The 15,581-nt window shown below is 44.0% G+C and overlaps 1 protein-coding gene across 2 annotated transcripts in view; it reads right to left on the bottom strand.

The window, feature by feature from the left end:
- The window catches only part of Dpp4 (dipeptidyl peptidase 4), an 86,686-nt gene that overhangs the window by 25,706 nt on the left and 45,399 nt on the right, over nucleotides 1–15,581 (bottom strand). For both annotated transcript variants that reach the window (XM_006984654.4, XM_042275366.2), the window contains exons 10-16: nucleotides 14,796–14,908; nucleotides 6,400–6,535; nucleotides 4,069–4,113; nucleotides 1,917–2,024; nucleotides 1,598–1,674; nucleotides 619–672; nucleotides 73–194 (exon numbers count right to left, since the gene is read on the bottom strand). In XM_006984654.4, coding sequence (XP_006984716.1) covers nucleotides 73–194; nucleotides 619–672; nucleotides 1,598–1,674; nucleotides 1,917–2,024; nucleotides 4,069–4,113; nucleotides 6,400–6,535; nucleotides 14,796–14,908 — 655 coding nt within the window. The remainder of the gene's footprint in view (nucleotides 1–72; nucleotides 195–618; nucleotides 673–1,597; nucleotides 1,675–1,916; nucleotides 2,025–4,068; nucleotides 4,114–6,399; nucleotides 6,536–14,795; nucleotides 14,909–15,581) is intronic.

Below are 15,581 nucleotides of genomic sequence, written 5' to 3' on the forward strand. Positions count from 1 at the left end.
CTCCAAGGCAGTAAAGACAGGAGCTCCCACAGGCCAGTCATCTGCTCTTCCTCACAGACGCTGCAAACTTACCCAAACATCTCAGCAGATAGAATTTTGCCTCTTTGCTAAATGACACCGAATAATACTGACATCTTTCTGCATCCAGGTCACAACTAAGGCACTTCACATTGGTGTAGTCAGTAAGTTGAATTCTGTAAAACCAGCGGTGCTGATTAATTGCTTCATCAAAGGCTATGCAAAAGGAAGAAACTAAATAATGCCATGCTCTGGTTTCAGTGGAATCAGACTGCCAAAGCAACCCTCCAGATTCTATCTCTTTGTCATAAAACACATGCATTAATCCACAATAACCTCAATCTCCCATTTTTAGGAAATGCCAGTAAACACCTAAAAAATTCACTGTTTTGGTTATATATGACTGATAAAGAGAAGAAGTAGAAGTACTTATAACAATTCCAGTGTAATATTAGTTAGGACAAGGAGAGAGAGAGAGAGAGAGAGAGAGAGAGAGAGAGAGAGAGAGAGAGAGAGAGAGAGAGAGAGAGAGAGAGAGAGACGCTCAGCAATAATCTGCAGGTAGAAACCCTGATGTCAACATCCCGACAGCACTCTTACTGATACAGATTTCTTCCTCCTGGCATGTCTTTATGTTCGTTACTAATGTAGTATCTGAGAAGAAAACAAAGGCGATATATTAAACATGTTTTACAGAAATGTTAAATCTCCGACCTCAGGCACATACAGCTCTAATGCATGAGTGTGTGCCCTTTGTCTACACTTTCTGCTCTGCTCCTCCACCCACTCCAGGAGCTACCTCCTTCCATCATCTCTACCCAGGACACTTTCTTTAGACAGTCTAATGTATGAATCCAAGGAGTTCTTTCTGGGTTCAAGTGGTAAGTAAAAACTCGAAAGAGGGCTTTTATATGAAAAATATGCCTGGACGGCCAGCTTGAAATTGAAAAAAAAAACCCACTACAAGTACAAATCTTGTTTTCTGTCTTTTCTGTTTTGTAACACAAGCTTCATGGATATAGGGGATGCATATTTCAGAGAGTAGCAGAACTCCTTCTATAAAGTCTTCAGAAGCTACTCTGGGCAATGGTAAATTCCTCTGAGATGAGGCCAATAAAGGAAGAGCCCAAGATCCCAATGGAAAGTAGCGTGCCTTTTGCTGATAGCTCATGTATGCTGTTAGTAGGCGCTTTCAGCAAAGCTTTCCATGTTCCAAAGAGCAAGGCCGAACACAGATAAAATTGCCTTTCTCAGCCTCTCAAAGAGTCCTTGTAAGTCTAAAGTTAACAGAATGCCAGGATGCCCCTGCAGCAGTCCAGGACGCTCCAGAGAGCCTGCAGCCTCTCCAAGTGCAAAGCAGGTAAGACCAAGAGGTAGAACCGCTTGGTGGCATGGTATCAAATCTGCTGAGCATATGTGAAAATCATTAAGGCTTCCGTATGTTAAAAAGAAAAAAAAGATTGAACACATTCCAAATTGACTACTCTTTGTGGGAGATTTTCCTGCAGTTCTGTGAGAGAGGGTATGATTATAACGTATAGGTTTAAAGCCTACTTACTGATTATTAGAATCTACTTACAGATAATCGCTGGTCAGAGCTTCGATCCCAATGACTTCCCAGGCTCCTTTTGTAATAAATGTACAGTCCTGATTGGGCTTTTAAATATGAGATTAATTAGACTCCCCTATCAAAGTTAAGCAGAATTATTCGTATCAGGAATTCATATAACTGTGAGGTTGCTTTGGGGGCATCAGTGTCCTCCGATTCCACTTCATCCCACATGCCACTGAATATTTGAATTAGTCTATTTGTATACAATGCTCGATGCCATCAAATGATTTCTGTTTTAGTTTGGAAAAAGAGATCAGTTTAAGATCTGCTACAAAAGCATACTCACATTCTTATCTTTAGGGAAGTAGCAGATATGTCTGTAGCCATCTTTGTCGCTGATGATCTTATAGAAACTGCCACCGTCAGAAGTGAAATGGGGCTCTGCAGGCCTAAACTAGACAAAGACAGAGCAAAGAAATATCACACGGCCAGTCTCACCCCAGGACGGACCCCAGCTTTCAGAAGTCCTCTCCAATATCTGTGTTTTACTAGAGGGTCTAAAAATGAAAGTCTCCCTAACTAGAAAACGTGGAGCAGAGAACAAACTCCTAGGCTAATTTATTTGGCGAAGGTAGATGTGAAAATGCACATAAAGATGCCCACAGCAGATACTGGACACTTAGAAATGTTTCTGTTGTTCTGGGACATATCCTGTGAAAAGGATAATGAAGACTCACAGACATATGGGCATGCAACCTAGCATTCACTTCTGTTTGAAGAAGGAACTTCCCTGATGTCATAAGTGCGCTTTCTAGAAAGCGTCTTATTATCTAACTGTTTTAGCTTAAAAGTGGTTTGCAGTATGGGGAAATTTTCATCCCTGCTTTTACACAGTTTTTTGTTTTGTTTGTTTGTTTTGTATTTTTTTGTTTAAGTCAGGCATAGTCTTTAGCCACTTCTGGACTAGATGCCATCAGGAATATCTGTTGTAGATTTCCCATGGAAGCATTCATATAGTTATTTTTATCCTAAGCCTTTTCATTTTTGCTAAAGATGATCAATAATTTACAAAATACATGAAAAATGTAGAACAAAATTTTCATTTTTTTTAAAAAAAAGTTCAATAAAAGATATCTCTCCGAAAATAATGTTTAAATAGAAGAGTGTCTCTTTCAGCCTGGAAGGACCACGTTGCGTTTTAATTTCTATTTTGTAGTGACGCTTTGAGCAGGTAGGGGATGGTCTTTTAAAATTCTTGGTTCTCTTCACCCTCGATGTTTCCTCTCTCATCAGCTCCCATTTGGGGAAGGAAGGAAAATGCTTGCCTCTTCTATTTAGTGATTCAAAGTGAATTCATTTAGGGAGCAAGCTGAAGCGTGCAGTACACTTGGTGTTCTCATTACGGAGCTCCCAAACACATTCCCCTCTCTAGACCTATGTTCACAGCCTTATCTTTTTAATACATTTCCCTGTTTCCCCTGGATGGAGTTGTGCCTAGTAGAAATGTGTGAAAAGTGGCATCTGTCTGGTTAAATACAGAGAGGAAAAAACATATTTTTTTCAAAGAGTCGTGAGGAAGTGTAGCATGTCTCTTGCCATGGAGGAAACCACTTTTCATGTTGGCAAACCTCTCCCCTCTGCCCAATCAGCGCCTGGAGAAAAAGGACATGTGAATGTTGTGGCAGCTTCCAGCCCAGCAGAAAGGGGTCGTCTTCCTGGACTGAAGCCTCACCTCTCTCGCCCAGAAGATGTGAAATGTTTACAATTTTTTCTGTCACTTTGTTTCCCTTTTAAAGGAGGATTAATAGAAGTAGTCATAGAAAGTAGATGTCATTCAGTTTTCATCTTTCATGCGAGGAGTCATGGTGGCCGGAGTCCCTTCCGCGCACCCCTGGACCTCCCACCCATGCTTTCTTCCACGGTCTCAGACTTTGGTGGTTGGTGCTGTGCATGTGCATGTGATGTGGTGGAACTGGGCAGAGCTGTGAGTCTCTGAGGGTCACCCTGTTCTCCCAGATTAAGCTCTTCCTTAGGGTGTCTCCCGATGTGTGCACCCACGGAGGTGATTTCCCCCCAGAGAAGTGTGCAGTACCCAGTATATGGTTGGTACTGTTCCGTGTGACTGTAGTCCAGACTCGGTTAAAAACTGTTTTCTACCTCCAAAGTGCAGAACTCGAGCAACAGGTCAAAGAGAACACCCAGCAGCCTGGTGGCCTTTCAGTGGTGACTGTCTCTGGGCTCCCTGGAGGTGCCAGGTAGCTGGAGAAAGTGCTTTGTTTTGTTATTTCTGCTCTTGACTTTGATGTTTCACTTGTCCCTTTACCTTCTTGGGGATGCGCTACATTCACTATAGGAAGCACAACTAACACTCTGAGAAATGGGCCAACTCACATTTCTATCAGTGACAACATAGTGCCTTAGTATAGGACAGTCACACATTAACCAGCTCTGAGCAGTAGTGAAGAAATGTTGCAAAATCTCTAACTCAGAACACTTACTCTTCCGACCCAGCCCGTAGTGCTCATTTCAACATGATGCTGTGCCTGGGGAGAAAAAGGACAGTGCAGGGTTTCAAAGAGAAGATGGTGAAATCCATTTACTTACTTACTTTATCTATCTGTCTATCTATCTATCTATCTATCTATCTATCTATCTATCTATCTATCTATCTATCTATCTATCTATCTACCTATCTATCTATCTATCATCTAAATTAAAATGGGGTCTCATGTCCTCAAACTGACAATATTGTCAAAGCCTTGAACTTCTGATCCTGTTCTTTCCAAGTGCCAGGATTGCATGGATCCACCACCGTGGTCAGTTGTATTTAGTGCTGGGAACTGAACCAAGGCCTCTGGGCATGCTAATCCAGGATTTTGCCAATTGAGCTACATCCCTAGCCCCGCAAAACATATACTACAAATGAAATTACACTGATGATAAAATAATTGAGGACAATCTCTCGCCCTACAATTCTACTTATGTTAGTATTTTTTCATGTAATTGCATTTGATCACTTACCTCTGTGGCCTGGAGCCCTGACCTGGAGCTGTCCCAAAACTCCAACTCGAGTTTGAAATCTGACATGTGCAGAACTGGATGATGTCCTTTGCTTTCCTCTAGCCCTCCAGCCTATTCATAGACCTTTTCTTTCTAGCTACTCAGTCTAGATTCCTACTTTGTGCTCTCTTCTCATGGAAACCTCCCCTAGCCCCTTCAGCTTGTCTGTCTTTCCTTACAATTACATCCTTCATTCCTGTCCTTAGGATGTTTCCAATGATCTACAGCCACAGTCTCCTAATTGGATGTTCAGTCATCTTTTATTCCTTCTGGTCCATTGTCCTCCCCGCTCAGGCCCTACCTCATCTTATTTGGCAACAGACAGCTCTATTCCCATTATACTCTTCATTTTAGAAATGCAAAACAGCTTTCCACTCCTTACAAGATAAATCCAAACACCTCAGCATGGCCCCTGAACCCAAATATAAATCTGTAGCCTCATTTCCATCCTGTTCCTCACCTTCAGCTTAGGTGGTAAGCACATTCAGTCCCTCTAAGCTCTAAGCTGTTCACCACGGATGTCCTTGCACAATCCTCAGCTGAGATGGACCTTTCTCCCTTATCTGTTCACATAGGACATCTTGTCCTAGATGACTCTGCATCTTCCCCTAAGCCATTTCCTTGTCTTGTTCTGCCTGACACCAACAGAGTATCTGCTATTACCCTCTGTATCTATTTTAAACCCTCTTATGGCACAATACCCTGATACTGAGATGAGTCAATCAGCAGAAAGCAAAGAGCTTGGGTCTTGCAGTTTGAGTTTAAGTGTGTACTATGACTTGTGCACTTTTTAACCTTTGACCTCACTGAGTCTCAGTTTCTACTGTACCTGCCATATTGTAAATGCATGGAAAGTCTTATGGCCTATCTTCACAACCGCACTCTCTATCAGAACAAAAACATTTTTTGGGAAATGCCAGCTGTCTTGTTAATTTAAAAAAAAAAGATCCCATAGCTTAGCATCAAAGTGGGGACATTTTAAGTAATGCTTCTTGTATAAATAAATGACTAGGTCAAGCCATGGAGTATCACTTAAGTTCTCAGGTGAGAACCTGCCCAGTGCCCATCTAGGATGAGAGCATGGAGGAGTATGTAACACAGAGTTCATGACCAGAATGGAAAAGAAGGAACAGAATGGTCATGGCATATGCCTGCAAGACTTTAGTGCCTGTCTCTCCTGAGGCTGCTGGCTCTCAAGGGGGGTTTGCTGAAATCCACAGCCTAGAAGGACTTCAAGGTGTCCTGGCTGGGAAGGTCAGCACATTAGTTGGATCAATACTCGGTTCCCCTCAGCATTATCACCCTCTCAGGCTGATGGTTATTTGTTTAAGTTCTAAATCGGTTTCTGCGTAGATATGGTTAAAGTCTAGTAATGGATCTGTGTCCTCCTGACATTCATTTTGTTTCCCACATGCTCAGTTAGCCATTTCCCATCCTCCGTGTTTTATCTGTTAAGATAACTGCCATTTTGCTTGCAGGCTCCGGTCCTCTTCCCGATTTTGAACATGGACATTGAATTCTGTCTTCTGGGTTTCTAGTCACTCTTGTTCCCTTCCACATCTAACACACCTTGACTAGTGTGCAAAAGAGAAATAGAAGTGCCACCAGATATCCAGTGTCTGATAGGCAAGGCTGACTGCTGCCTCAGGGCTGGATGTGTTTTCAGAGAGAAGAGAGACTAAAACATTTCCTGATCCCCAAACTTTGCTGTCTCCTAGGACATGGAGCCTGCACGTCACATGTCACAATGCATCTCAATGAGACCTTACCAAGGGGCAGTTCCATGCTTGGTTGGTCTTATTATAGTCACAGACAGCCATCACAGAATAGTTCTGAATCCTCCTGAGCCACTGCAAAGAGATTCTTTCTTCTGTAACCCACACCACATCACACAAATAGTGATCCCTGGAGAGAAAAAAGGGGATGGGGATTTTTCAGAAATTGTGCAGCTGAGGAGATGGCCCAGTGGATAAAGTGCCTGTCTAACACGCCTAAGGATTGAACTTCTGACCCCCACAACCCAAGTAAAGTCCAGGTGGCTATGGCAGCCACATGTAATCCCAGCACTAGGGAGGCAGGGAAAAGGGATCCCTAGGTCAAGTTTCTAGCTAAACTAGCTGGAATTGGCAAGCACAATAAATAAGAGTAGAGAACAATCCAGAAAGATGACCCATGTCAACTTCAGGTTTCTACAGGCATGTGCCCACATACATGCAAATACAAGCATGTACACCACACACATATAAACGAAATATGAGGTGGGTGGTGGTGGTGGTGCATGCCCTTAATCCCAGCACTCAGGAGGCAGGGGCAGGTGGGTCTCTGTGAGCTTGAGGCCAGTATGATCTACAGAGCGAGTTCCAGGACAGCCAAGGCTAAATAGAGAAAACCTGTCTCAGGAAAAAAGCAATGTGAGTTTTTCCAGACCTTGTTGCAAATGAACATTTTACTCAATAAAGTACATCCACCAAGGAAAGCCGCAGACACAGTCTAAATGGCTCAGACAGGAGACCGAAACCGTGTTTAGGACTATTAAATTTTGAACTTGGACCCTGGTAGCAGGGAGTCAAAGGTGAGACTTTTTCATCTTCTCTCTGCTGCCTGAGAGTAATACAGTGAGGTCACGGACACTGGCAGACATGCTCGAATTTTCTGGCAATTTAATATGCCCCCTCCCCCCATCAATCGTGTTTGTCTGGAAAACTGTTGCTAAATCAGTCCCATGAGCCTCTAGGAGCCTGTCAGAATGCAGGTCTGAGAGCACATCTTCACCTCCTGAGAAGGAGCCAGGGCTCCTAATCTAACCCAGCTCTTCTGCACTCACCCCATGCAGAGTTGTCAAATGAACAGAGGGAGAGTTCACTCTAGCCAGGACGAGTGATATGTCCTTTCAAATAACAGGAAGGAAGCAAAAATAAGACACAGAAAATGAAGTTTTTCAAAATTAATGTGTTAGACGAAAGACGAAGAAACATTTAGTTGGGGCCAGATAGCAAATATATTCAGTCTTTGTAGTCTACGTGTCCTTTGCTACTAGGATAAAACCATAGATCACCCTTTCATCAACTCCACTTTCAGATTGGAAAAAAAAAAAAAGTAGACTCATGCCTCTACAAACTTTTCAAATCAAAGAACTATAACCCCAAACACACTTCTCAAGAGTCAAAACACGCCCTTGTGAAGGAAAGTACTCTGTAGTATTTCAACCCAAAGTTACAGACCCAGTTCTAGCATGCCGTCCTCCCCAGCGCATGCTTCAAGTTCTTTTGGAGCTGTGTGGTGATTTATAGTGACATGTGCGTAATTTGTAACTTACTCTTCTCCTAGCCTCCCTGACATTTTTTCCTCCGGATGGTTTCTTTTCTTGGGCATTTTTGCCCCTCGTGGGTATGATTTCAGTGACTACTCATTCATACATCCCTTCTCTCCAATGTCTGATCAAAGCCTTGCTCCCTTCTGTCAGGAGCTCACGATGATTCTTTCATCATCTTTTTTTTTTCCTGGTTCCATAGCCCTGTTTTCCTTCACTGCCTCACTCCAAGTTCTGCCCTTGTTTGGCCTCCCTTGGTGGTAGCCATCATCCCCTTCCATTCTCCTGGGCTTCTGGCCTGGCTGCCAGCTCCTAGAAGCAGGGGACCCATGAGTCTTGTTCATAAAACAGCTTGTGAAGTTCTCCTGGAATGCAGCTCTCAAGAAGGGCAAAATTTATGTTCTCATTTCTTAGGACCCAAAGCTACCTTCCCTCAGAAGGTACCTCTGTTTTTTGTCCCCTTTCCTTTCTTAGGCTCTGAAGCCTACAGCAGATGTTAATCAAGCACCCAAGATCCTCAAAGCTTCTCATTTCCCCTTTTGTGGCATGGATGCCCTGGAGACGCTCTGGGTCTCATGCTATTTCACTGCAGGTTTCAGGTGCTAAGGACCTGCGCGGCAACCAGGCATCACCTTAGCTCACATAATGGTACCTTCCCACTTCAGTCTTCTTCCCACCCTCCATGTCAGTGGGGTTTTCTTGGAAAGCTGCTGCTGCTAAATCAGTCCCATGAGCCTCTAGGAGCCTGTCAGAATGCAGGTCTGAGAGCGCATCTTCACCTCCTGAGAAGGAGCCAGGGCTCCTGATCTAACCCAGCTCTTCTGCACTCACCCCAAGCAGAGTTGTCAAATGAACAGAGGGAGAGTTCACTCTAGCCAGGACGAGTGATATGTCCTTTCAAATAATAGGAAGGAAGCAAAAATAAGACACAGAAAATGAAGTTTTTCAAAATTAATGTGTTAGATGAAAGATGAAGGAATATTTAGTCGGGGCCAGACAGCAAATATTTTTAGTCTTTGTGGTCTATGTGTTGTCTGTCACACCGGCACAGAATAAGGACAGCCAGAGACAATGCTGGCCCTAACAAGAGTGGCTATGTTTCAGTATAAAGCTTCATTTTCAATGTCATGAATTCTTTCGACCAAAGTGTAAAGCCATTCATAGCTGTGGAGGATATGAAGAGGAATGCCAGGCACGATGGATTTGAATCAGAGATCCTCTCCTGTGAGCCCTCCCTGGTTCAAGGTAGCCGAGACCACAAGGTAAGACTGTGTCTCAGAAAACCAAAATCAGAAGAAACCAGAAACAAAACCCAAAGGCTGATCTGAAGAGATGTGTGAGCCCATTGGTTAGGGAGAAAAAGCCTCTTGACTGTTAGGCACACGCTGGCACCCAGAATATTCTTCCTCTTTGTAAAAGTGTTCTGGTGGCAGAGGCAGAGGAGGGCAGAACTCTTTCATGATCCCTCGTCGCCCACGGTAGGTAGCTTTATCTGTGAAAGCCATACGTTATACCTCAGGCTTGAAAATCTACACTGCAAAACGACTTTTTGCCATTTGAAAACACTGAGTAATGGAATGTGGGATGGAAGCCAGGAAACTCATGTGCATTGGCCATCTTCCTTGTCCATTTCTAGATAAAGGTTAATGGACTTGGATCTGATAGCTTAGTCACTGTCAGTGGCCCACAATGTACTCTGCACTCTGAGAGGGCTCGGTGGAGGCCTTTTACCAAGGTAGTAGACAGTCTGTTTTGAAACACATTTTATTAACATACTTCCTTCTAATTACAGCCCTAAGCCAATATCCTGCAAAGGTGAGGATCCCACACCCACAGCCAAGCCTTCATGTGAGCCTAAGCCTCTTGTCCAACAACAGTTCTGAGATTTTGGAGATGCATTAGTCGGTCATAAAGGGAATCTGTTTGATTTTGATGCTGAAGCAGAGCAGTAGGATTGCGCATAACAGTAAGAGTTTTTTAACCCACGTGAACTTGGCTCTGTGCCAGGAACTGCCCGAGCGCTTCCCATAACACTCATGACCACTCTGTGAAGCAGGTACCATTGTGGCTCCTGCCGAGCAGATGAGGAAACGTAAGTGGGGAGAGGTCAAGTAACTTTCTCAGGATCACCCAATCACAGAGGTTTAGAGCCAGGGTTCAGATCAAGCAGATGGCTTCAGATTTTTCCGTTCATCCTTGCCCCTCCTGTAAATATTCTCCCTGTCCCCCTGGGAAGTCCTACTAGTCTGTTTCACTCTTACGGTTCCTCGAGTGTACAATTCCTTTCTCAATGAAATCTATTTATTCCTTGAGAGTTATGGATAAGCTAAATTTTCATGAAGGAAGTCAGCTGGTTACACTCCCAGTACTTCCTTTTGAATATCCTGCTGTGGCCACTCTTTGAAGTGATTTCTTGTCCTTTCAAAGACGAGGCATTTCATGAAAGGCTTTTACGTGACATCTCTGCTTCTAATTCGTGTAGCTGTTTCATTTGTACATTAATGATACTTAAAATAAGCTGTGCTTTGCTAGCTGGAAGGAATAATGGAGGGGAAATGCTACCCAGAGCAACTGCAGACTGCGGAGTGATTAATTCAGTGAATCACCAAAGGAAGCAGGCGTACTGCCAGTGCCGGCCGTGGGCTCCATGCCACCCTTTGCTCTGATGGGGATGCCAACCCTGCTGGGTCCACTGACAGATTGCTAAGAAGAGGGATGGGTGGGGTGAGATGCAGCAGAGTCGAGAGAAACAGCGTTGTACGCAAGTCCTAATGAGTCTGCTTTCTTACAGGTGTCACTAGTTTGCTGGTTGGGGAGATGGGACGTTGTCAGTCCAGTTTACCTCCTGCCTGGCAGCCTCGGGCTTTGATGAGCCTAGTGTGCAGACCAAGGGTCATCCAGTGTTCAGAGAGATAGAGGGAGTCTTTATCTACTGTGTTACTTAGGAGCAGGGAGAACAAGGGCAGGGTATGTCATAAGCTGGGTGTGATGGGCGGGCTCCTGAGGCCATTCAGCAGATGTCCAGAGGGGTCACCTCGCATGACACAGCCTCTCCAGTCCTGTAGTTTTATCCTAAAGAATTTTTACATGGCTAGCCAGAGGGAGAAAAGAGGAACTTGGTACATGGGATGATTTTGAACGCTGTCCTTGGAGCTGGCTGTGTGAATTCATTCCTGTGCCTGTGCCACACACAAACACCATCACCTGGGAAGCCCATTTCTTATCCATCCATCCATTCATCTACCAACCCACCCAATGCAACCATCCAGCTTCTCATCTGTTCAGTTATTCTACAAACAGTAACTGACACTGTGTCCCAATAACCCTGTTAAGCACCAGTTACTATTGTAAAACTGGCCCTTATCCCACACACCTTGTCTTGCTTCATTTGGCCCTGGGAACACAAGTGTAAAGAAAAGTTAGGAGTTTCACAATATCTGTATTGTATTCTATTTTCTCTCAAATATTTTGAGCTCTCAAATTCCCATTATGAATAGTCAGTGCACACCAGGAGCACAAATAACCTCATCAGCTTCAAGCCTCCATCTATGAGGTGGTAGAGAGGCTCATCTTGTCTCGTGTTCTAATTCCTAACAAGAGCACAGACCAGCCTCATCAACTAATAGGACTCCACTTGCTGGAAGCTCTTCAGCAGAGGTGTGTGCTAACAGAAAATGAGTGAGGAGACCTGGGCAGAGGAGGAAAGAGTGATGCTGATCTTGCCTGCTAGTGTACTCAAGGATCTAGTGTGTCACAGGGAAAAGCATCACCCAAAGGAATGAAGTGCCCATTAAGTATAACTTGTCAGGATCACCTCAGTCCTGAGGAGTCTTTTACTGAGACCAGAAAGTGTTATCTCATCACCTGGAGAATATTTTCCCCAGGTGAACCTAGAGTCTCATTTTAGAAAAGTTTTGATCTCATCAGTACTAACAGAGATCACAGCTGTATTTTAGACTCTCCAGGCAACACTTCCCTGTGGCATTTCCTAAAACAGCTCTTCCGTGGTATGAATGTTCTACACAGAATAGCCCCTCCAAGGAGGCAGCTTTCACCGAGCCTTTAGTTTAAGGAAGTATGAGAGAGCAGAGATGTAAGGTGATTAATTCAGGAAGAGCAAATGCTAAGTCCTTAGATGTGCTAACTAAGGCTTCTGAGCTCCGCACTTTCCCATTGAGCTTTGGAAAGTGTTTTCATCGTCTGTAAAGTGACTGTGGATGCAATACCATAGGGTGTTGAGGGGAATAAGTGAGAATCCAAGGGCAGATCACTAGACCAGCCCTCAGAAAGTGCTCAACATATTGGAATCTAATTATACAATCAGTTTGTTATAGGAAGTGTCAGGTCCCAAAGAAACCTGGAACAAGTCTCACTTAGTACCTGTGGCTCCTCCCAGCACTTCTCACCCCACCACTACCTACCCAAGGGGTGGCCTTCCCTTCCCCTTCCCCAGCTTCTCTTCCTATATGAACCCACCATTTGGGCCATGTGCTTTCTTCGTCCTCTGCTCTTGGCCTCTTGGTCCACAGCTCCTCTCCAGGCCGGTCCTCTTGCCCTCTCCTCTCTTCTCTTTTCTTTTCCTCTCTTGCCCCTCAGTCTGTTGGCCGTGTTCAGCCTACTTCTTCCTCTCCCTCCTCTGGACCCCCCCAGATGCCTCCGGCTGTGTCCTCTCCCTCATATCTACAATAAAATTCTTCTCCTCAACCCGACCTCAGAGTGGTCATGTCCCCATTGTCATTCAACAAGCAAAGGTCTCTGTTCTCCTGATTCCCGTCCTCCTATGTTAACTTGCTGTATGATGTCAGCACGTTGTTTTCTCTCTGTGAACCCTAGCTCGCGCTCCGTGGAGTTCTAACAGTTCTGGGGACCTCCCCAGATCTTCTCTACTTTTTCGGGAACCCAGACGAAGGAGTGGGGGCAAGACTGAAGCTTGTGAAGCACAAGCAGCGATCTTCCATCTGTTCCCTAGAAGTGTACCACAGTCTTACGTCTCATCTAAATAAAGGCTTTCAAGTCCTTTAAAAAAAAAAAAAAATCCGTCCACCACTTTGGAGGTCCACAGCTGGCTCTAGATGAGACTGTTTTCTGAGCTGCAGCTCTCTACAGACAGGTGTTAGTTACACGTGGGAGCCGGCGTGGCTCGGCTGTTTCTGGATAGACTCCTGCTCTCCCATGCCCGGTGGGCCCCATCTCAGGGCCTTCTTCTTCCGTGCTGCTGCAGCCCACCCTTTAGTGCGCATTCCGCAGGGAGCTTCCTTCGACCCTCTGGGCATGGAAAACCCACCTCCCCAACTGGGGATGCCTCCAATCTGTCGCTCACGCCTCCGTCACTTCACACTCCTAGTCACGGATAGGGAAGTTTGGAATATCCTCCCCGCTTGGAAATGCTAGAAGGGTCTAGGTCCCCCTTTGGCATACCTTGGATTGTAAATCATGGTTTTTCATCAGTGTTCACGTAAGAGGTTGATAGGTTGAACCAAATAAGAGTTTAGAACTTTTGGGTATAGTTTTATAGCTTGGAAAAAACTCATGGAAGATTACTGGATTTAATTTTTTTACTGATAAGATTCCTTGCCTGAATAAATATATTAACACAGGTATTTCTAAACAAACTAGTGGATATCTAAGCACAGAGTCCAACCTGCACCCAGCTTGATAGTGTCAACTCAAAAGAACAAGGTGCTTCCTGGTTGCTCTGATGACTTTTCTGGGATCTTGAGGACATCAGCTGTATTCACAGAGAAAGTTCCTCATAGTCCCCCTTTCTATCCAGAGAGACAGACTGAACAGGCCCTCCCGAGGTTAAGGTCTTTCTTTTCAACCTCTGGACCTCATTCTCTTATCTGTACAAAAGACCTGTCATAATTGCTGTTGGGAATAGAGTTGCTTAAGACAACTTAAAGAGTAGATAGAGCATGTGTTAACACCTGTGTCTGGCAGAGCACTCAGCACGTGATAGCTGCTACTTAAACCAAACCAGCATAAAAAATAAAGAGCTACATGGTAAATTACACATGCTCTAGTTTTTATAGGAAAAATTACTCGGGCCGTACAGTGTTTGCCGGCAGGATTTCAGCCATTATTGAAGCAAGTGACATCTTGAGGGACAATCAACTGTAAGGATTCTCAAATGTGACCCACAGTTTCTCTGAATTTCTCTGGGTCTTACACTTCAGGGCAGAATTACATCTCATCAGAATGAGGGTGTTCAGTCGTTTTTTAAAAAAAGGTTTTAAACTACCGTTGAGAGGCACCATGTGCTTCTCCATCAACATTTGCTGGTTACATACTGACAGGTCACAGTGGGCACCACCAGCCTGTCTGTAGAAACCACATTTCCATTCCCGGAAACCCCATGTGGTCCTCATACTGCACTACCCTCTGCTCTCCCCTCACTGGTTTCCATTCCTCCCTGTAGTGCCTCCAATATTCCAGCACCTACCTTATACCGGACTTTGGATTTCCTTTGTCAGTGTAGTCCCACAGGGTATCCCGTGGAGAAACAACCCTAGCCTTGCATCTTCTCCCTGGAAGCCCCGACTAGGCCCCATCATCTTAGCCCACCTTGGCTTTCTCCACAACATTTATCACCATCTGGCATTTTAGACTGATATCTATTTGTTCACCTGGTATTATCTCCTCCTCAGTGACACCGGCCCTATTCACTGTGCATGTCCATCATTAGAATTGTGCCTAGCCTGAAGACATGAAGAGTTTCAACAGGAAGGTGCTGGATAAAGAATGAATCAAGGATACAAGATGATGCTATGATTGATGTTGCCATAGGTGTCTGAAATGCTCTCCCCAGCAAGTGAGAAACTCTCTACACCCAAGGATTCAGGTAAAGTGTCTTACACTGTTGCCACGGATTCGGGAGCGGTGACTTCGATGGGAACTGCACTAGTGGTTGAGCTGAGGGAGTCTGTATTTACAATAAAGAACTTCACAGTTGGATTCACGGCTCCTGCCTAGGACAAAAGAAAAAAAAAACCCACGGAATTGATAATGGTGTTTTAAAGCCTCCTCATTACATATATTTAAACTGTATTAAATGTCTAAATTATGACTATAGAGTTATAACAACTGGACACTGTCAGACAATTTAATAGAAATAAAATGAACAAAAAGAAAACCCTTTATGTGTTCTAGTGAAAATATATATATTCATGTGTGCATGTGTATGTTTATGAAACATGAAGATCTAAACACTTGTAATCAAATCATGCGTGTATGTTTATTCATAATCTGTGTGCTTTGTGTCAAGGAGGACAAATGCCTTAAAAATCAATTGTATCATTTGTCCGTATATCCTGATTCTATAGGACAAAAGTTTTGGTGGCTTCACTGTGAATATCACTTGTATACCATCAAAGGCTCAGTCCTTCAGGAAAATTAGCCTGAGCTCAGAGCCAATTGTGCTAATTAACTTCACTCTAAGTCCAAGTTAATGTGTTGGAGCTCAACACTCAATACTGAGACAGAAGCCTGTAAACCCTTTTTAAAATGTACACATGGATCTTCTATTGACAGATTAGTTAGAAATAATATGATTTTTTAGAGAATGTTTTATGGAGCTTTTTTTCCCCCAGTTTCTCTCATCAAAAAATAACATTCTCTGAAAACACATCTCCATATTTAGTT

This window comes from Peromyscus maniculatus, chromosome 4 (genome assembly GCF_049852395.1).
Source record: "Peromyscus maniculatus bairdii isolate BWxNUB_F1_BW_parent chromosome 4, HU_Pman_BW_mat_3.1, whole genome shotgun sequence".
Lineage (NCBI taxonomy): Eukaryota > Metazoa > Chordata > Mammalia > Rodentia > Cricetidae > Peromyscus > Peromyscus maniculatus.